The sequence below is a fragment of the Physeter macrocephalus genome, chromosome 14 (genome assembly GCF_002837175.3).
Source record: "Physeter macrocephalus isolate SW-GA chromosome 14, ASM283717v5, whole genome shotgun sequence".
In the NCBI taxonomy this organism is placed as follows: Eukaryota; Metazoa; Chordata; class Mammalia; order Artiodactyla; family Physeteridae; genus Physeter; species Physeter macrocephalus.
The window spans coordinates 122,628,109-122,649,548 of record NC_041227.1 but is presented as its reverse complement, the minus strand read 5'-3'; the positions used below and the strand labels follow the sequence as shown (position 1 = coordinate 122,649,548).

The following is a 21,440-nucleotide window of genomic DNA, read 5'->3' as shown; positions in this document are numbered from 1 at the left end:
TCATTGGTCGAGCGGAGCGGCGAGGGGTGGGGCCGCGTGGGAGCGAAGACAACAAAGGGTGGCGGGCAGCGGGCGGCGGGCGGCCGTGACCCCGTCTCCCGGTGCTCCGCTCAAGCCGCGCACCCGGACCTGCCAGCCCCGCTCCAGATGAAGTGTGAGCACTGCACGCGGAAGGTGGGCTCCGCGCGCTCGGGCCGGGGCGGGGGCCAGGGCCGGGAGGAGCCTACGCTCGCAGAGCCCGGGGCCTCGGGGGCGAGCGCCTCTGCCTCCGCGTCGTCGCTGACAGAACCTCCGGGCGCCGGCCCGCAGCTTCCGTTCTCGGGGGTGGAGACTGCTGAGGGTGGGCCACTCGCGCGTCCGGTTCCCGCTCCCGTCTCCCGGAGGCGGCGTGACGTCGGGGCGCATGTCTATCCTTTCAAAGTACCTTCGAAGCCAAAAACCACCAGAAAAACCGACCAACGTTTGCTACCAGGCAGGGCACTCATAGCAGACACCATTCGTGGTGTGAATTAGCGATACGGTGATCAACAGTGTTTTTAGGGGGCTTTATGCTACCTAAAAACTTTCGTGCTTACTGTAACGAAAACGATACAGAAGTGCAGGAAGGAAACACGGGCTGGGTCTTCTGCTACCTGAGTAACCACGGTAACTGTGATAGCGTTACTCACTTCTAGGCTGTGATGCACAGGGGGGTTTCTGTTTGTTTTTTCAAAATTGGATCGTATCATAAGTATTATTCCGTCACTTGATCTTTCTTTCACTCAACGTTATACAGGAGATACTTTTTCATAGCATTACACACAACATTAGTTTGTTGTATTCCAAGTATACACATGTCCAGGTAGTCTGGCATTAATTTACCTGTCATGAGAGGCCACATTGCTTCTAGTTTTCATTTGCTGCAAACAATGCAGGTATAAAGGTGTGTATGGGTATGTTTGTATGTCCACAATTATAAGTGCTTCTATTTCTGTAGAAAAGATTTTGAGACATGTGATGAATTCATCAAGTATGTATGTTTTTTTAAATTCACAGAGTCAGATTAAAAGTTGTTCTTTCATATGTTCCTTTGCCTTTTCAAGGAATGTAGTAAAAAAACAAAAACCGATGACCAAGAGAATGCATCAGTCGATGTACCAAGTCCAGCCCACGAGAATGGAGAGGCAAGTAGATTTTTCAGTTTTGTATCAGCCTGGAGTAAACAGCTGCTGCTGTTTTTCTCTTCTTTGGGGGCTCACATTACCAGGTACATCATTGCTGTAAGAAAGAAAGAAGCAAGAAAGGGAGGGGCTAAAAAGCCCCTGCCAGGGGCCAAAACGTGCAGGTCAGTCAGTTGGAGGCACACGATCTTCAAGGTAAGAGCACGAAACAGCATCTATTCACAGAATACACCAAGCCAAGACATACCATGTTAGGGACAAAGAAAAATGTTGTCTTTGGCTGTTTATTAGAAATAGAGCTGTAATGTTTAAACCTTCTTTTTTTTTTTTTTAGTGAAAAGTTCTATTCTGTAAGATGGGATTTTAGGTAGGTAATTTATAAAATAATTTAGATTTCCTGATTCTGTAAGTTTATTTTTCTAATGGTTTCTTCTCTCAGTTCTTGAGTTTTTAAGTTTTCCTTAGCCAGTAGTGACAGTTTACAGTTACTGGGTACATACTCTGAGCTGGGCGCTAGAGAAAGTGCTTTATACGTGTGATCTCATTTCATGCTCAGAATGAGCATTTCAAGTAAGCCCTCCTGTTGTCCCCATTTTACAGAGAGAAGGATGCGGTACAGAGAGGTTAAGGTTATTTCTTCCCTTAAAAAGTACTGGTACCGGTTTTAGAAATGGAGAATTGGCAACATGGAAGAAGCAAGCAGCAGGTTTCCTCTTTAGTTTAGGAGTCCTAATACAACATTGAGTCAGACAGGCTTTGATCTGGTTCTGTCATGTACCAGTGCTGCTATGTGCTCTGGCGACTGTAGGGCTTAGTGAGCAGCAGGGGATGAGACAAGCACCCAGGGCACTGAGGCAGAAGAGAGGCAGGGAGCGCCTGGCCTGGGGCCTCCCACACCCACCCTCTGGCTACACCACCTTGGACAGACATCTAACCCTGGGAGCCCCAGTTTCCTTATCAGTGACATGGGGAGTTGGGTTACTTCTCTCCCAGGGCTGTGGTAGCTGGGAGATAATGTGTGTACATGGCTTAAGTGGGCGCCCTGCCAGCACAGTGGGCGGACCCCCTGATGGGAAGAGCCAGTCAGGAAAGTGGCTACTGGAGTGGGCCCTGAGGGGTGGTGAGAACTGAGGGTGGGAGATGTAGGGACGGGGTGAAAGCTCACCAGGCACAGGGAAGGTGTTAAGGGCAAGGAGACAGACTGGATGCATGTTTTAAGGCAGGTGGCTTAAGCTGACTAGAGTAGGGGAAGAATAGAAGGAAACTACTTGGGAGGCTGAGGGTGGTGAGGCCTGGGTGGGCCAGCCAGAGTGGCAGAAGCAGGAAAGGGGGCACGGCACAGGGAGCTGAGTGCAGTTTGAGCTGCATGGCCACTGAGCTTTGCAGGATATCAGTCTGGAGCTTGGGAGGGAGAGAGCTCCCTGGAGGCAGAGATTGGAGGGGTTGAGTAGGGACCTGACGCTGCTCTGAGAAGTGAGGCTGATTGGAGAGAAGGGCCGATGGATAGGCTTCTGCAGAGAATGCCCGTGTTCAAGAGGCAGCAGGAGAAAGAGGAAGGACCGCAACAGGTGGGAAGGAACCAGGTATGGCCCTTGAAAGCCTGCAGAAGGATGAGGATGACGGGGTGGCGTGTGGCTCGTAGGCTGGGAGGGAGCCCTGCTGCCCGCGGCGGCTCAGAGCGTGGTCCTGGGCGCCTCTGCAGGGGCAGTGGAGGCAGAACTCTCAGTGCCTCTCAACAGTACCTGTTAGGCACCAGCTGTGTGCCAAGCCATGTGCTCCAGACCGTTGGAGCAGCAGCTCTGGCCCCACCTGGGGGCTTGTTAGAAGTGCAAACCCTTGGGTCCTGTCCATACCTCCTGAATGAGCATCTGCGGCATAACAAGGTCCCAGAGTGAGCGCTGCACAGTGACACCAGGGCACATGGGGAGGAGGGAGGTGACAGTGTGCACTCCTGTTCAGAGCTGCTGTGGATGGGAGGGCCACACCACCCCCACCCCGAGCCCTCTCTCACCAAATGTTTGACAGAAGAACCAATGTACAACCATCAGGAGCTGTTGAAATGGCTCTAGTAGGCTTCAGAATATTCATTATTATGAATTTATTTGTTGAAATGGCTCTAATAGGCTTCAGAATATTCATGTGTTCATCCACCAAATATTTATTGAGTGCCTTCTGTATACAGGAAATGTCAGAGAACAGAAGGGAATGAGACAAGGTTGCTCCCTCAGAGCTTGCATTTCAGGGAAAAGAGGCAACACATAGATGCCAGGGGGTGCTGTTCTGGCAGGTGTCTGTGAGGGTCCGAGGGGTGAGCCAGGCTCTCAGGGAGACCCAGAGCAGGAAAGGCCAGAGCGGCTAGAGGTGAGAGCTGGGAGGAGTGACAGCAATGAGGGCCTCCATCGGAGGTGTGGCTTGTGTTCTGGTGGACCTCTGCCTAGTGAGGGGGCTGCAGGGAGCAAGTGGGCGCAGGTGCAGCCAGGAGAAGACGAAGCAGCCAAGGGTTATTGTCTTGGTGTCTAAGGGAGCAGAGTCACTGATGTGTGAGTTTGAGTGTCACAGCTCTGTGACGTGAGGGCCCTGTTGCCCACGGGTCAGCAGTGAAATACGTTAGTTCTAAGCCTCTCAGGAAGGCCAGTCTGCGGGCTTCTTTGGGAGGCTTCTGTGGGGAGCCGTGGGACTGGGCGAGCTCAACGGGGAGTGCAGAGCAGGCCAAGGCAGGAGTCCCCAGTGGCAGCAGGGAGAGGCGTGGGGGCAGGAGAAGCCCAGAAGTGTAGCTCTCCTCCTGCCACGTTTGACGGTGCTGGCCCGCTCCCCGTGTATTGCCATCCGTGGGACCCTGGTACCATGGTGGCTGCAGCACCTGGAGCTCCAGGCCTGGCCTGGATGTCTCAGGGAGTTTGCACCAGTATTCTGTATTATGCTTGTGCTGTTACTTTTTCTAAAGAAGCAAGTATTAAAGAGTTTTTGTTGAAGAATCAGGCCAGAGCATCATCTTTCTTTCGTAGAAAGGAGAATTCCATAAATTGGCTGATGCCAAGATATTTCTGAGTGACTGCCTGGCCTGTGACAGCTGTGTGTCTGCAGAGGAAGGAGTCCAGGTTTCCCAGCAGAACGCCAAGGACTTCTTCCGAGTTCTGAACCTTAACAAGGTATGGCATCCTGGGCGCTTTCTGGTGCCAGAGGTGGGTGGAGGTCAAGGTGAGGCATGAAGCCTCTGCTGGGACTTGGGGAGTGCATCTTGGCCCTGGCCCTGTGTCCCTTGCTGTAGTTGACCCTCTCCATAGCCCTGTCAGAACAAAACCGCACCCACAGTCACACTCCCTCATTGATGTGGGCAGCAGCTGTGGCCGGCACCACCGGCCAGGCTCCCCTGGCTTGGGGGAGGCCTCTTGCGTGCTTGGTCATGGGATGGTGTGATGGCTCAGCTGCTGCCGCTCTGCCTCTGGGGCATTCTCAGAGGCAGGGCCTCTGTCCTCACAGGCTCTGCGGCCTGGGGCAGGGCTCTGGTCCTTCAGCTCATCCCTGCAGACCCCCTGTACAGACGGAACTACTCAATGTCACTTGTATTCCAGTAGTGACAGGAAGACAGGTGAAGGGGAAAGACAGGAAAGGCGGAGGCAGATGAGGCTGTAAAGCACATCTCTCTTTGCCCTCACTCTGGCCTGGGGTGTTTCTGTGCTCTCACAGCTGCTTCCCAGGAAGTGTGTGTACCGGCTCTACACACAGTGCTGGGCGCTTTGGCCCATGTGAGGCCCAGGTTTTTTTCTAGGTGTACTGACTGCAGGTAACAAATTTTATCTTTTCCAGTCTGTGTATATCTTATTTCTTCTTCTGATGGTATTGTCTAGGACCTTTAAATCAACCTGAAATAACAGTAGTGATAAAAATAGTACTAATGTCAGGACTTCCCTGGCGGTCCAGTGGTTGAGGCTCCACACTCCCAGTGCAGAGATCGCAGGTTCGATGCCTGGTCGGGGAACTAAGATCCCACATGCCACGTGTGGCGTGGCCAATTAAAAAAATTATAATAAAATAAAATTTAAAAAATTAGTACTAATGTCTTGTTTCAGACTTTAGTGGGAATGCTGGTAAAGTTTTACTATTAAATAGATGTTTGCAGAATCTTTTTACTATTAAAGAGATGTAGATACTCATACCAATCAGCATTTTGGCTATAGAAAATGGGTACCCAAGTCAAGCTAGCATAAAAAGGAAATGCTTAGTTATTTCATGAAACTGAAAGCTTAGAAGTGGGAGAGGTTTTGGGTTTGGCCGAGTCAGTCAGTCAGGGCTGTCATCAGGAAAAAGCAGTTTCTATTTCCCTGCTGCCCTCGGCTCTGGGCTCAGGCTGATCCCCTCTTGGTCATAAATTGGCTCCCTCAGAGGAGGTGATATTTGAGTGAGAATGAAGTGAGGAGTGCGCCCTCGCAATTACCTGGGCAGGGTGTCAGACAGAGGGGCAGGAAGTGCCGAGTCTGGCTCCTGAAGCTGGGGACAGACCACCCTCTGCCCTTCCTCCTCCATTAGCATTTGAAACTTGCACCCCCTTGTTCCTGCTTCCAAATTTATATTAGGATGCTGCTGGTACAAACCACAGAAACCATGCCTGGCTGGCTTGGGCATCATAGGAGTTTGTGAGGGAGCTTGAGGTCGGTGTGTGCCAGCTTGGTGCCTTGATGGATTTGTTGGGTGTGGGCTTCCCAGGCGTCACATGAAGGTGAAATCCCATCCAGAGGAGACAGGCAGCCTCAGCATTGTCTCGCCTGAGCTTCGAGGCAGGGGCATGGGGACAGGACCAGACTGTCCTGTCTGTGACCAGTCCACAGGTAGACTGTGGTGGAAGGTGACCACTGAACACCTCTGTCCAGGTTTCCGCTTTTCCTCATTAGCAGGCAGTGTCTGACCTGAACAGTCTCTGTCATGATAATCCTGCATCTTCTCTAATCCCAGGTCAAGGGATCCCACTGCTGACTTTCTAATGCCCAACATGCTTGCTCATGCTGCTGCCCTGGGTTACATCCTGCGTGTCCGTGATGAGTCAGCACGCTTCTAAACTCAACTTGTTCATATTTTTCTAGGGATTTCTTGAACTGCCAGCATCTTGTTTTGGATTCAGGGTGTGACAGCCTGGTTTCACGCTTGTTTGTTTGGTACTTATTAAAGACTTCACAGAAAATGAGGATCATCTACTACTTAAAAATTTGCTAAAATTTGCCACTAAGTGACCTGGGCTTGAGGTCTCTTGGGGACAGACCTCAGGGCCCCATTTTCATGTATTTTCATTGTTATGGGTCATTTCAGTTATTTACAATCCAATATTATACATAACTTTTATTTTTCCTTTAAATTTATCCATTTTCTCCAGATGTTTGCATTTATGTATAATATCAATGTATATATTTCTGATTTAATATTGTTCTTAAAATTGATAAAATCTCTTGGAATGTCTCATTCTTTTCATTCTCGTTTTTTTCTCCTTTTTCTTTGTGCTTGCCAGTGTTTTGTATATTTTATTAGTTTTTCCATAGGGCATCTGTTACATTCTGTTTGTTCTAGGCTTTTCATGAAGGTGTCTTACTTTCACTCCCTGTGTAATCACCACATGTACAATGTTCTTCTCTATTTCTTCTAGAAATGTGATACCTCAAAGCACAAGGTGCTGGCAGTGTCGGTATGTCCTCAGTCTCTGCCTTATTTTGCTGCTAAATTCAGCCTCAGTGTGACTGATGCATCCAGAAGACTCTGTGGCTTCCTCAAAAGTCTTGGTGAGGTGCCTTTTGATATTATTTATAGCAAATAAATTTGATTTAATTTGAATTTATAACTTGAGTTTTTAACTGCCCTTTTAATCTCTAGAGTTCAATTTTCAAGGGCACAGGATAGGTAAGAACTTCCATGAGAGTTCTGTGGAACATAAGAGGACCGTGCCTCTGACCCATGCATGGTAGGCTGGTGTCACTTACCCTCTTGCCATGCAGATGGGTGTTGTGTTACAGCCGGGGCTGGCCCCTCCGGGAACAGCAAATGACCATCTTAGGGCACGTAGCTGGGGACACCTGGGACCCACGCTTGCCCAGAAATGTCGGGTTGCCTGGCTCATAGTGGTTACAGAGGGCGTTTATTTGATGGAGAATCACATCTACAATGATTGGCATCTGGTTTCCCAGGAAGCTCTCTGAATATCAGAGCAGGAAGGGAATGGGCTATGTCCTTTGTGTGAAGAATGAAAGGTCAGTACATGAGGACTCAAATGTGAATGAATACTAGAGTAATACTGCTTCAAACAGTGATAAGAATGCTTCTGTCTTGTCTGTCATGTCAGGCTATAACTTCCCCTCCAACCCAGAGTGTCCTATAGGTGGGCTCAGAAGAGGAGAACTTGAGCCATTTGCCAAATAAGAGTTTTTACTGTTCCTCAATGGATTTTTAAAGATGTAAACGCATTGGGATTACTAATAAAATAAGATGACACGTAAACTAAATGTCCTCGCACCGGTCTGCCTGCCTCACTGCTCCGTGTTGCTTTCCACGTGGAGCTGTTTCTCGGTGCACTGCCTGCCACAACCAAAACTAAGGCTGCACCTACCAGCGTGGACTCTTTAAGTCATCCTTCATGCTTTTAATCTTAAAAAGCCTAAGGTTAGCTTAGTTTTACCAGAGATCAAAGTTATTAGATGCTCTGTCTTCTCATAGTGAAAGGCCCTATTTTTAAGGGGGTATTTTTAAAAAATAAATAATTGGGCATTATATGTTAATATTAATAAAGAAAATATATCCACAGTGAAACTGATATTTTTAAAGTAACTCTTTAAGGTGACACAATATTTATAATATTTCTTTTTTTAAATTATTTTTTATAAATTTATTTATTTATTTATTTTATTATTTTTGTGTGTGTGTGGTATGCGGGCCTCCCTCTGTTGTGGCCTCTCCCATTGCGGAGCACAGGCTCCGGACGCGCAGGCTCATTGGCCATGGCTCACGGGCCCAGCCGCTCCACGGCATGCGGGATCTTCCCGGACTGGGGCACGAACCCGTGTCCCCTGCATCGGCAGGTGGACTCTCAACCACTGTGCCACCAGGGAAGCCCGAAAGCACATTCTTTTGTCTTAGGTTTATTTTCCAATATTAAGAACTTATTTGCAGGGACATGGATGGGCTTGGAGGGTATTATGCTAAGTGAATTAAGTCAGACAGAGAAAGACAAATACTGTGTGGTATTTCTTATATGTGGAATCTAAAAAAAATATAATAAGCTAGTGAACGTAACAAAACAGAAGCAGGCTCACAGATATAGAGAACAAACTAGTGGTTACCAGTGAGGGGAGCTGGGGAGGGACACTATAAGGGTGGGGGATAAAGAGGTACAAACTATTTAGGTATAAAATAAACTGCAGGGATATATTGTACAACACAGAGAATATAGAAAAAAAAAATTGTTTTTTGGCCACACCACGTGGCTTGCAGGATCTTAGTTCCCTGACCAGGGATTGAACCCGGGCCATGGCAGTTAGAGTGCTGAGTCCTAACGACTGGACTGCCAGGGAATTCCCTATAGCAAATATTTTATAATAACTATAAATGGAGCATAACCTTTAAAATATGTGAAGCACTATATCGTACACCTGTAACTTATATAATACTGTACATCAAGTATACTTCAGTTTTAAAAAAAGAAAAATATTTATTAAGAAAAAGTTAGTTAAAAATCAACGTGATAAAGGTATGCTCAGCCAGTTTACTCATTTTGTTTATTTTAAAGATATCAAAGACCATTACAGACTGGAATTTAATTTAGCCAGTGAATTGGAAGAGATACTGCTGGTACCTTGTAATATTCCATTAATTTATATATGGAGTACGGTAAGGTGTTTGTGTACATGTAGAGGGGAAAAGAGGAAGCAGGAGAAGAGGATATATGTTTTATTGTGAAAAATGATACGTGCTGTTGTTTGAAAGAGTAAAGGGCACAGTCTCCTACTTCAGCAGCTAGCGATGCTTGTGGAGTCTGCCCTTTCAGTTCGTCGCTGAGACTCCAGACCCTGAGAATAGATCCCACATTCTGTGATGTGGAGCCGAATGCGCCTCTCTTCCCTGCAGGGGTGCATTATGTCTTCGATACAACAATCGCTGCAGATTTCAGCATCCTGGAGAGTCAAAAAGAATTTGTGCGTCGATTCCGCCAGCACAATGAGGAAGAGCCCACGTTACCCATGCTGACCTCTGCCTGTCCTGGTGAGCACAGGGCCTGCGGCTGGGCCTCTGGGTGCCTGAAGCATCTTTTCACATCAGTCTGCGTTTGGGGGCAGGCCTAGGCAGTGGATGAGGTCAGGGGGTCAGTGGGTCTTGGGGAGGAGTTTGAGCCTTGAGTAGTTTTACATCGACCAACGTATTTATTAAATGTATGACATATTTCAAATGTCCAAACAATTATAGATAATATGAACACCCATGGATCTTTTGCCAGCTTAAATAGAAGTTACATAATAAAAAATATTTCTTGACATTAATACTAGATTCCATCCTGGAGCACTTTTTGAACCAGTCTTTAATTAGTTTTATTATATACAGCTTGGTGCCTGAGGTAGAGAAATTTTATCACAGGTTTTTTAATTCTGGAAAAATAGAAAGTTTTGGAATAAGAAAATGTTTAAAGATGATGCATAAGGGAAGGGAGGAAGTGCTGTACTAGTAAGTGACATTTAGTGAAAAAATTATTTCTAAATAAATCAGGTCTGTGAGAGCCCAGTTCTGGTCTACATAATCTTAGGTTTTTGTTTACGCTTCTATTCTCAGTTTACCCCTCCTCCCCCACCATGGTTCCAGATTTTTCTAGCATTTTACATGTCACCCATCAATCATTAGGATTACGATTTAATAAAGTTGAATGTTGACATTATGGTTGCTTAGAATTTGGAAATACTTTCCACCCACTCGTAAAACCATGGAAAGGAAATTTGCCATCTGTCCAAGAGGCCCATGGGTTGATTCATTAACTGAGCGATGTTATTCAGTGGCCCACGGGCCGGCGGGAGGTGATCAGCATCAGGTGGGGCTTATTTCCGGTGTGTAAGTTGTCCTCCTGGAAAGGTGACCCCCCACGTGGATGCTCCCAGCTTTCCAGGCGTGTCAGGCAATTTCTGTATTCAGAGTCTATGTGTAAACTGACTCTAAATGCACACTTTGCTGGACTGTGGTGTCCACTTCTGCGTTTACGTCCTTGTAGGTGTTTTTGCAGCTGCTTAGGAGTAGGTATGCACAGCTGAGGTCTCGGGGAACCACCTGGCTCTCCAAGGGCACTGCAGAGGTGCCCCTGCCCCTGGGATCCCAGCACTGGATCCTTGTGGGGCCCTCACTCGATGCCACACAGCCACTCACTGTGGCTCATTCCCACCCATCCAAGGAAGAGGCAGTATAAAATGACCCGAGCTCGGCCCATGCCCCCAGGGCGGTGGTTCCAGACTTCCCATTCCACGTTCCTGTCAGCAGGATCACAGGAATTCCTTTGCTGTCCTGACACCAAACCTTCAGATAGCGATGGATTCCTTATGTGGGAGGCCCTGTTGGGATGGAGGCTGGGACAGAAGCCTCCACTCCTGGCAGGAACTAGCCCTGCTGACCTGGGTAGTAAGCAGATGGTTGATTCCTGCAGAAAGCAATGAGCCCTCTGTCCTTGGAGTGAGCTCAGCGCTGGTGGAGACCTGGGCTGTCTGCTGTTGCTGCAGACCAGCCACTCCCCCTCCTCCAGCTTGGTGTTTGCTGCATTTGGTGGTCTCCTTGAGCTGCTCAGGGCTGTTTACTCGTGGGTTTGGAGCTTCTCCAAGTTTTCGTCCTAGATAATGATGCGTTTTCCTTCGGGAGCTCTTCGTGCTAAGCCAGTCAAAAGTGTAACTGTTGTTCAGGTTTATGCCACCTCTCAAATTCAGGGAGATGAGGTGAGATCTGGTTTGGACCTAATCCTTTCCTAGAATTTGGTACTTAGATTTTGCTTCCCTGTGACAACTTAGGGAAATTAAAACAACACCAAGTCGGATGATTTGACCTGGCGCGCAGAATCAAGCTACAGGTGGTCCTGGACTGACTTGCCAGGCTTCTGCACACAGGGTCCCTATGTCCCAGTCGTGCTTCCTCAGACCGGGGCAGCACATCCAGGCTGGGATAGGGACATCTGGGCAGGCCCTTGCTGCCCACAAGCCGATGGAGCGCCACCTTGCCAATGCACCTTTGCCCAGCGGTGGTGGGTGGGAGAGGGGGTATTGAGCTGCTCAGCTCTGGACATGCTCACGGGCCTTGGGCTTTGTGATATCCCGCCAAGAGCACTCATTGAGCTGAAGTGTGGGAAGTAATCTCTCCAACCCAGCAGAGTGTCTGGAGAGCGGGAACCTTGCGCCAGGCACTTCTCTGAGCAGGTTCCCTTTCTGCCTTCAGAGAGGGTCACTGAGAAGAGCTGGGTAGTCTGACAGGGTGGGATTTGGGTGCCCTGTCCACACCCATGCTGCCACCAAGTTGGGGGGCCAGTGGGGCTTATGAAGCCCCACGCCAGTGCTGGAGCAAGTTCTGATCAGGGTTGCCCGTGAGAAAGTGCTAGCCTGTCTGCTCTCCTATGCCAGGTGCTGCGGACCCTGTGACCCGGTTCCTCCTCCTCATCCCTGTTTGGTCCTCTTCCCTGCCCCGGCAAGGAGGTTCTCTGGGGCCCTGGCTCCTACCGCCTGGTGTTCTGCCTGATCTTGTGCGAGGCCTTCACAGCACATAGCACACTCGCCTGCAGCATGGAGCTGGGGTCTGCCTGAGAGCCGAGTCTGCAGGTGTGGGCACTGGCGCTGAGACCAGGGTGCACAGGGGACTTACAAAGCCAGACCTGTGGTGGGAGCGGCCTTGGGCCTGCAAACGCTCAATGACCTTTGATAGTTTTTCTTTTTTCTTATTTATTTATTGGCCGTGCCATGCAGCTTGTGGGATCCTAGTTCCCCAACTAGGGATTGAACCTGGGGCCCCGGCAGTGAAAGCGCTAAGTACTAACCACTGGACCACCAGGGAATTCCTTAGTTTTTCTTTTCTTTTCTTTTTTTTTTTTTTTTTTTTTTGCTGTACATGGGCCTCTCACTGTCGTGGCCTCTCCTGTTGTGGAGCACAGGCTCCGGATGCGCAGGCTCAGCGGCCATGGTTTACGGGCCCAGCCGCTCCGCGGCATGTGGGATCTTCCCGGACCATGGCACGAGCCCGTGTCCCCTGCATCAGCAGGCAGACTCTCAACCACTGCGCCACCAGGGAAGCCCCAGCCTGGTTTTTCTTTTTTAATGTGAACCATTCCATGTACACGTGCAGAGGCTGGGAACGAGGGGAGCCATCCTCCAGCAGCATTTCTCTTAGGGGCTTCTGCTGGTGACTATGGACATTTCCTGAGTATGCTCAGGCCTGCAAGCAGGTGATGGCTGTGGTTTGAGTTTGTTCAGATGGGATTGGCTGGTGCTTGCTGTTTCTCCTTCCGGGAGTGGGCATGGGGAGGTGGCTGCCCCAGGGTTCTGGTGGGCAGCTTGTCTCCAGGCTTCCTCGCCCCCGCTTCCCCCCTGACACCCCTTTCATGGTGCTGTGGTGTGCACACCAGTCTGTAGGATCAGCAGTGTCACCAGACACTCTCCTCACCAGGTCGAGCCCAGCGGGAGAAGGGAGCAGGCTGTTGCTCCTGCAGGTTGAGCTGCTGGCTGTTTGGTCTGCTGACCTTTCTGACCTGCAGTCCACCCCGGAATCTATGGCAATGGTGGTGCACTCACAAGGCATTGTGGGAGTCAGCGACTCAGGGGAAATGCTAAGGACCATGCTGGGCATGCCATGGGCACGTTGCAGGTTGTGCTGCTTATTATGCATTGCGTGGGGAGTGTGGGTTTCTCATATTTCATTGTCCTAAAAGTGGGCAATTACTGGGCTGTTAATTTCCAATAGGTGAGTGAAGCTGGGTGGGCCTGGTGGCCATTGGCTCCTGTCTGAGCTGTGGCCACCCATCCTGGCTATGAGAACAACTTTGCAGCTGGCAAGGTGGAGCTGGAACCAAGCCGCCCAGGACGCCACCTCGTAGCTGCTTCTCCAAGCTTGTTCTCAATTTGGGGAGACCTGCTACCCCAGCTCTTACCTTCCTCTTGCTCTGTTCTCTCTGGTCTGGGGCCAAGGGAGGCGCGCATTCCCAGTACCCTCTTGTGGCAAAAGCACCTGGGATTTCCGTGGCCGAGCCGCTGAGGAGAGGCGGCCTGGTCAGAGGGAGCCTGTCACGCACTCCTGAAAGAAGACGTGTCCTGCTCTACTCTGGGTGAGGCAGCCACGAGGAGCTGACACAGGGCCCTTCCCTCCTCAGGCTGGGTCCGATATGCTGAGCGGGTGCTAGGTCACCCTGTCACCCCCCACCTCTGCACTGCCAAGTCTCCCCAGCAGATTATGGGATCCCTGGTGAAGGACTACTTTGCCAGACGGCAGGTAAGCCGGCCTCTTCCTGAAGGGCAGCATGCAGGTCAGGTGACGAGCTTCCATGTGAGGACACGTGCTGATGGGAACTGAGGGCAAGCGAGGGAGGGCAGGGGAGGTTCCACCGGGCGTGCAAGGTGGTCTCAGCCCCAGGCCCTGCTGATTGAGGGGGCATCCAGACGCCTGGTCACTCAGCTTCCAGCTTCTGGCATTGCCACCAATTCCTGCTCAGCCAGGGGCATGGAGAGGGGCGGCCAGGTCTCTTGGGAAGCATCTGGAAAGTCCGCGGGGAAAATGGCTGGGCGTTCATTTACAGCCCAGCAACGACTTGTTGTCACGACGTTTGGTCACCATGTGCGTAGTTCAGGGGAAACAGGCCAGCTTCTGGCTTCTCCCTGTGAGTGTCCAGGCAGCAGGTCTTGAGCGAGGTGGCGCCGTGGGTGGGCTTGGGGGTGCTGCGGCTCAGGGACTTGGTCTGTGGGAGCCGGGGCTTGGACCCTGAGAAAGCACCAGGCCTGCTCCCTTGCGGCATGTCCTGGCTCCAGCGCATTAAGCTGCCCGCTCCCTTCTGCACGGCCCCCAACGTGGATTTGCTTTTCCTGCACAGAACCTGTCCCCAGACAAGATTTTCCATGTCATCGTGGCCCCTTGCTATGACAAGAAGCTGGAGGCCCTTCAGGAAGATGTTCTCACGGCCTCGAGGGGTTCCCGGGGCACTGACTGCGTGCTAACCTCAGGTGAGGGTGGGGCCTCGGGAAAGGCAGCCGGGGGAGGCCAGCCCCGCGGCCAGTGCGTGTCCACGGTGAGGGCCTGACACACAGCCACACTGGGGACACGGAAGCTTCCTTCTTCAGAGCAAAGCAGAAAGCACATGTGTGACCGGGGACATTGCTGGGGGACTCCTCGTGGAGGCCCTGCCCCTGGACTTGTGCAGAGAGCCCGCAGCACCTTCTCAGTGTTGGGATAGGAGTGATTCCCTGGAATCCTCAAGAGCCATTCAGAATGCTGCCATCAGTTGAGGGGTAGATTAAGTCTTTGCTGAAGCCCAGGTGGGTGTACTTTAAATGGCCTTGAAAACAGGTCCCTACCGCATGGAGGCAGAGTGGCTGGCTCTCTGGCAACCTCCGAGGACAGTGGGTCCCCTGACCAGAAACTCCCCACATGGAAGCCCATGGAAAGGTCCCCACCGCACAGGCTCCTATGGCGGTGATGGGGGTGAGTGGGGTGGGAGAGCCTCAGCCACAGTCCTCTGCTCACCTTACATGTTGAGTTTTCCTAAGAAGCACACTCGGGCATCTTTTCTTTGAATACAGTAGATTTTTACTCTTTTTCACAGATGTTCAGTCTTCTCACACACACCTGACACCACAGCTGTTGGTTCAGTATACACCCGTAGTGTTAAGGGTTTCTTCAGGATCCCCTGTGCAAAGGGAGATACAAAAGTGGTCCTGATTTTCTATCGGTCTTGTTGCAGATAACTGTCATCCTATCCACATGAAAGCTTTCCACTCAGGAAACAAAAACACCGGGAGATGTTTGTAGAAGCCCCCGTTTCAGGGGCAGAAGGAGGAATTAGACTCTTCCCTGGCATTTCATCAGTGTTACTTTGCATCTGTTGCCTGTGACAGGCGTGATGACCCAGGTCATTGTAACCTAGAATGTCCTCCGGGGGAAGGAGGTGACACTGGGAGCAGCTCCTGAGGAAATGTGGGCCATGTCCTGTCACGGCATCTTACGTCGCTTCTTTGTCTGTAGGTGAAATCACTCAGATGATGGAACAAAGTGACCTCTCGGTGAGAGACGCTGCTCTGGACACTCTGTAAGTGGCTTTGCAGGGAGGGGCACCCTTGCACCTTGGGGGCCTCCTGTGTGACCTCTGCCAGGTGCATGTCCCAAGGCCTCCCTCCTTTACAGTGAGGCCACGTGCCACACTGAGGCATGGGTGTGGTGAGGCCCCTGGCCTGGGGGGCCACTCCCTTTGTTGCCCCACTACGTACGACCCTTGGCTCTGAATAGAGTACGCGCAGCACCATGGAGTGGACACCGTTCACCTGGTGGTCTGACGTGGACACCAGCACCCCACACTCCTGAACTTCACATGTTCCTGACGTTACACCTGGACTTACTGGGGGATGAGGGGGGCACCTCCAGACACAGAGTGGCTCCCTCAGGTCCCTTTGCCCAAGAGCAGCAGGCTGGGTTTCTGCCATCAGTGGTGACCCCAACCACTGACCGCACTCCTGCTGCATCCTGTTCCCCAGAGTGCACATAGACTGCAAGAGCACGTGAGGGCCACAGGGCACACCCGGGCTGCGCAGCAGATCCTCCCGGCAGTGATGTCAGGCCCACGTGTAGCCCTGGTGTGGAAGGCGGACTGTAAGCATAGGTGTAAGCGACTGGTGTGCCTGTGGCCAGAGCCCGTGCTTGGGCCCAGGCTGACCCAAAGACCTCGTCCTGGCCGGGCACAGACGGTGTGCCCTCTCAAGTGGCCCTCAGGTGCCTAGTTCTCGTGCCCTGAGTTGTGAGGTTCTAAGGGTCGTACCTTGACACACATGTAGCCAGAGGAAAGGAGTCATTCGGGCAGTGGTGGGCGCGCCTGCACCTGCAGGCTTCACGTCAGCCAGTGAAACCCAACACAGATGAGGTTTTTGCCCAAAGTCTAAATACTTGTAAAGGTTTTCGCGACCTTGGATCATAAAACTTAGGGAGTTGGATTTAACTCTTGCTGTCACTTTTCCTGCCTGGTGAGGTTTGGAGACGTGAAAGAAGAGGAGGTTAGGCGCCATGACGGAGCCAGCTCCGACGGATACCTGGCGCACATCTTCAGACACGCGGCCAAGGAGCTGTTCAACGAGGATGTGGGGGAGGTCACCTACCGCGCCCTGAGGTGCGTGGGGCTGGGGTGGCCTCTGTCTGTCTTCCTGTGTGGTCAGCGCTGCCTGTCAGGTGTAAATTCTATAAATAGGACCCCCGCCCTGCAAAGCCAGCAGCAGGTCCGGGTTGGAGGTCCTATTTATAGAATTTACGCTAGTCAAGATCGAAAGGCCTTTTATGTGTTATTCACAGACTTTTAAATTTTGCTGACACTCCAAACTTAGATTGGAATAATCCTCAAACCACAGAGGAAGGACCCTACAGATCAAAGTCTGTGTTGTTGATTTTATAGGAACAAAGACTTCCAGGAGGTCACCCTCGAGAAGAGCGGGGAGGTTCTCTTGCGCTTTGCTGCTGCTTATGGCTTTCGAAACATCCAGAACGTGGTCCTGAAGCTGAAGAAGGGCAAGTTCCCGTACCACTTTGTGGAGGTCCTCGCCTGTGCCGGGGGTAAGACTTGGGCCCAGGCTGAGCTGGGCACCTCCGAGCCCTGTAGGAAACGGGCCCTATTGGCCACCCCCAGCCTCACTCAGCTCTAAGGGCTTTGTGGGAGTGTGGATGCTGCCCTGGTGGTTGTGGTGTGATGGTCCCTCTTCTTCCCTCACACCCACATATTGGAAAGTGCAGGCTGGGAGATGTCACCTTGGAAAACCTTTTGGGGGCATGGTCCCAGAGAAGAGTTGCTTGGGTGGCACCAGCTGAGAGCCGGCTCGTGTGGCAGCTGGTGTCGAGAACACTGAGACTGCCTGGTAGCTTGAATGGCCCCTACCTCCTCCAGCCAGGTTTGTCAGTGACTGATGGGAGAGACCCGTGTGATGGATGGAGGCCCATGAGAGGGGGTAGGGGTCCCGCAAGAGGACCTGCTGGTGGAGTCGGGCAGGAGGGAAGCGTGCGGCCCCCATGGCCCATCAGGCCCCTTGGTGGTGATAGAGCCAACTCAGAGAAGGGGTCAGGGATGTCTGTGCCATTCTGGGGTGGGGGGTGCACACAAGATACGCAGGTGGAAATACCTGGGTGGGGGGGGGGGCGCAGATCCAGGTGCTAGACGGGCTCAGGGAGAGGAGGCCCCAGTGCGGGTGGCTGAGGGCAGAGAGGCGAGTGCTGGCTGTGGGGGATGGGCAGCCTTGGAGACCTCGCTCCAGGGACCAGGACACGGAGGGCAGATCCCATGGTCTGAGCGGAGGAGTGGACAGGAGATGAGGACGAGGAGGCAGAGGGGGAGCTATGGGCTTGAGGGGTCCATGCAGGCCCTCCAGGAGAGGCACCCCATACCTGCATGCCGATCAGGGTAGAGGCTCAGCAGGACTCAATTGTGCCCTGTAGTTAGAGCATCAGCTGGGGGAGCAGGAGCTGGGATCTGAGGAGAGAGAAGCAGGCCCCTGGGGAAGTGAGATGTGAGGTGCAGAGGGCAGCTGTTGGGTGCAGCCAAGGGATAAGTGGAGGGAGGTTTGGAAATTTGCTGCAGGTTCTTTTATTTTTATTTTCATGTTTTTATTTATTTATTTATTTATTTGGCTGTGCCGGGTCTTAGTTGCAGCATGCAGGATCTTTGTTGCTGCGTGTGGGATCTTTTAGTTGCGGCATGCTGGATCTTTAGTTGCAGGCATGTGGGATCTTTAGTTGCGGCATGCGAACTCTTAGTTGTGGCATGTGGGATCTAGTTCCCTGACCAGGGATCAAACCCAGGCCCCCTGCATTGGGAGCGCCGAGTCTTAACCACTGGACCACCAGGGAAGTCCTGCTGCAAGTTCTCTTAAATGAATTTTTATCTTAACAAGTCATGACATCATCTAACACGTTTGAAAGTAAGTAGCATCAATACGTAGGAGGCATGTTCTTTATTCAGGCCGAGGTGTTAGGGTGTTGGGCTCCTTTCTGGGCTCATGGGTCTCCATCCACCGTCCCCCTCCCCTGTGCAGCCCAGATGTGGATGCACACACTAAAGCACTATGCAGACACCAGTGATTTAGCTATTCATTAATAATTTCTATGCTCTCCTGGTTTTGATAAATTTCAAGAGAAACTGGAAATCCAGATTTGTATACATGGCCACTCACTTATAAAAGGCTGGCAAGTTATTTCGGCTTTAGATAAAAATATTTCATGGGTAATGTAAATAGGAGAGAATAGGAAGTGCCAGGGACTGTGAGCCTGTTACCGGGGTCTTGGGGCCCAAGGTCCAGCTCCAGGCTCTGGCCACGAGACACTGCACACTGCTGTCATTCCTCTCCTCATCCAGAACCATCGTCCCTTTAAGATGAAAGGTGGGGGACTTCCCTGGTGGTCCAGCAGTTAAGACTCCATGCTTCCACTGCTGGGGGCGAGGGTTCGATCCCTGGCCAGGGAACTAAGATCCCACATGCCATGTAGTGCGGCCAAAAAAAAAGAAAGGTGAAAGGAGGGAAAGAGTAAGCTCCCTTTGATTTTCAGGGTGCCTTAACGGCAGAGGCCAAGCCCAGACCGAGGATGGGTGCGTGGACAAGGCCCTGTTGCAGAAGATGAAAGGCATCTACACTGACATCCCCGTGCGGCTCCCGGAGACCAGTGCCCATGTGCAGGAGCTGTACCAGGAGTGGCTGGATGGCACCGACTCCCCCCGAGTCCAGGAAGCCCTGCATACCGCGTACCAGGGCCCAGGGCATCCTGCTAACAGCCGAGACATCAAGTGGTGAAGGTCGAGGAGGCTGGGAGGCAGGCCTGTCGATGGAGGAGCTGCCACGTGTGGGTATCAGAGACACTGGAAGAAAACAGCTCAGCTTTTCTCTTACTACTTTGGTTTTTCAGAATTCTCTGCTACCCCCATTTGTCAGCAGCCCCCTCCCTCAGTTCGATGAGGTGCTATCTTCGTAACATGTATGTGATTGGAATATTTTAACGTGAGAGAAGGGTGCCCCAATTTGAGTTTCCTTTAGGACTGAAAAATTCCAAAGAACAAGAATGGAGACAGAGTACTGTCTTCTGGGCTTAATGAAAATCCAGAAAGTGTCCTGTGAACGGCTAAGACCCCAGAAGTTCTGATTCACATGCCTCAGAGAGATTTGATGTGGAAATGGCAGGAAGCGGGCAGGCTGCGGGGGTCTATGGTCTGCCCAGTTGGCTCTTATTTTTACCCATTTATTTTATTCTTAAAAATGTTTTTGCCAGAATGTGAATAAACTGCATCCTTTAGGAATCAGGGGGCTCATAAATGTGAATCTGGATTTTCAGCTTTTCTGGAGAAAAAGTTCTTGCAACAGTGGGCCACGTTCCTCACTGCTGTGGTGTCCAGAGTGTAGTAACAGCCGCCTCCTGGGACCAGACCCTCTAACTGGCCCTGCAGGCTCTGGCAACTTATGTCCCAAACTCAAGCTTTCACATTCAGTCTTTAAGTGAACTCACCTCGAGACAGAGGGAGGCCTGCGAAGGGTGACAGGTGTTACAGACGGAAGGATGGAGAGGCAGCTGCCCTGCTCAGGCTAGGCTGTGTGGTCGGCAGTCAGCCTCCTCCATCCTTCCCTGGGTGGGGTCAGGCAGGTGACGGCCCTTCTGACCCTGAACTTGAGTGAGGCAGCTTCCTGATGGTCCAGCCTCTCCTCGTTCTCCTCCCCGGTGTCCTTCCCACACACCGTGGGCCTGGCTCATCCACGGGGCTCGGTGAAGCCTCCGTGGCTCCTGATGGGACTCCCCCACCTGGCATGTAGTGCTCATGTGAGCTCGCCTTAAAGAAATGTGGAAGAGAGCAGTTTACCCACAAACAGAAAGGGCTAGCAAAGAATTGGAAATTATGGAATCATGGAACTCCATGTCAGGGCTCATCCTGTGAAACAAAGATGTCTGTGGATAGGCCTCCAGTTGGTTGTTCAAAGCACTTGAATTTTGTTATCATGGGTGGTGACGTTCTTCTTGGATCCCTCAGTGCTGTAAAGCCTGAGCTGTTAGATTTCCTTCATCTACTCTATGTTGTATTGTACCTGTATACCTATCTGGGTTGACAACTGGATATAATGTGTGAAATTGTATATTTTTTGCTTTCAACCTATATACAATTGGGTTTCTATCCTCTGCAGTAACTGATTGTGGAATAAACACTTGAAGAGTGTCTGAGTGTGGAGAGTGCGTGAACCAGACGCTGACTCCCCAGCCAGGGGCCTTCGTGTGCCCTCCCTCACCAGCCCCACCCAGGCAACTCCCTCGTGCTTTGGGAGCCAGCACCAGCCTGGAGCAGGGGAGCGTCTTTGCCCGAAGCCCTCTGCGGGCCAGGGATGCCAGGAGTCGGGTGGGGCTGCTCTTCTTGCTTTGAAAGCCACCTCTTCTAGCTACAACAAAAACACCCCTGGGCCAGGGCCCAGGCTGGAGGGCGGGGCGTTCGAACATGCGGTGTCAGGTCCTACCCGCAGCTGACCTTTGGTTACGGCTGCATGAGAGGAAAGTGGAATGAGGATTGGTTTTCCTTCATTATAACTCAAGTCATACGAGCAGTCATAGTGAGGGGTGGCGCCACGATCGGGCAGGGGATGTCTGCTAGTGAGCAGTGCTGTCCTGGCATGAGGAGGGGAACAGAGTAGGTCCAGATTCGTGTCACACCCAGCAGCTGCCCTACAGGAGTGCTGTTGTCTGAGTCCTGGTGCCACTGATACCTCCAGGGGACCGTGATCATGTCCTGTAGGTGTGTGTATGTCGGTCATCCTGGTGAATAGCTGTTCTCCAGTGCCCTTGCTCTGGACCATATCTGAGCCCAGATTTCTCAATTCCATTTCCTCCAGGCCTGTCAGCTTGGTCCACTTCCAGCCAGTGTAGATACTGGTGCTTCCTCCTCAGCTTTGCTGGAGTAAGGATTGGAGTTCATGCACTGCCCACACATCAGTTTGATGCTGGCCTAGGGTGTGAGGCAAGGGCAGTGCCTGTTACAGGCTCTTAAGTTCTGCCACTGCCTTAAAGGTGTTCCGTGGCCTCACCTGCTGGCCCAAAGCTGAG

At 51.5% G+C, this 21,440-nt stretch overlaps 1 protein-coding gene across 2 annotated transcripts; it reads left to right on the top strand.

The window, feature by feature from the left end:
• Positions 1-18: 18 nt before the first annotated feature.
• Positions 19-20,582, top strand: NARF (nuclear prelamin A recognition factor). 2 transcript variants are annotated; one of them, XM_007125589.4, is made up of 11 exons: positions 21-174; positions 1,083-1,163; positions 4,166-4,309; positions 6,793-6,925; positions 9,261-9,395; positions 13,507-13,625; positions 14,221-14,350; positions 15,369-15,432; positions 16,363-16,500; positions 16,780-16,937; positions 18,918-20,581. In XM_007125589.4, exons 1-11 carry the CDS (start codon positions 148-150, stop codon positions 19,157-19,159), a joined length of 1,371 nt encoding a protein of 456 aa, XP_007125651.1. In that variant the 5' UTR covers positions 21-147; the 3' UTR covers positions 19,160-20,581. The 2 variants fall into 2 exon arrangements, with proteins under 2 accessions (XP_028354881.1, XP_007125651.1); XM_028499080.2 differs by lacking the exon at positions 4,166-4,309 and having other exon boundaries at positions 19-174; positions 18,918-20,582.
• The last annotated feature ends 858 nt before the right edge of the window (positions 20,583-21,440 follow it).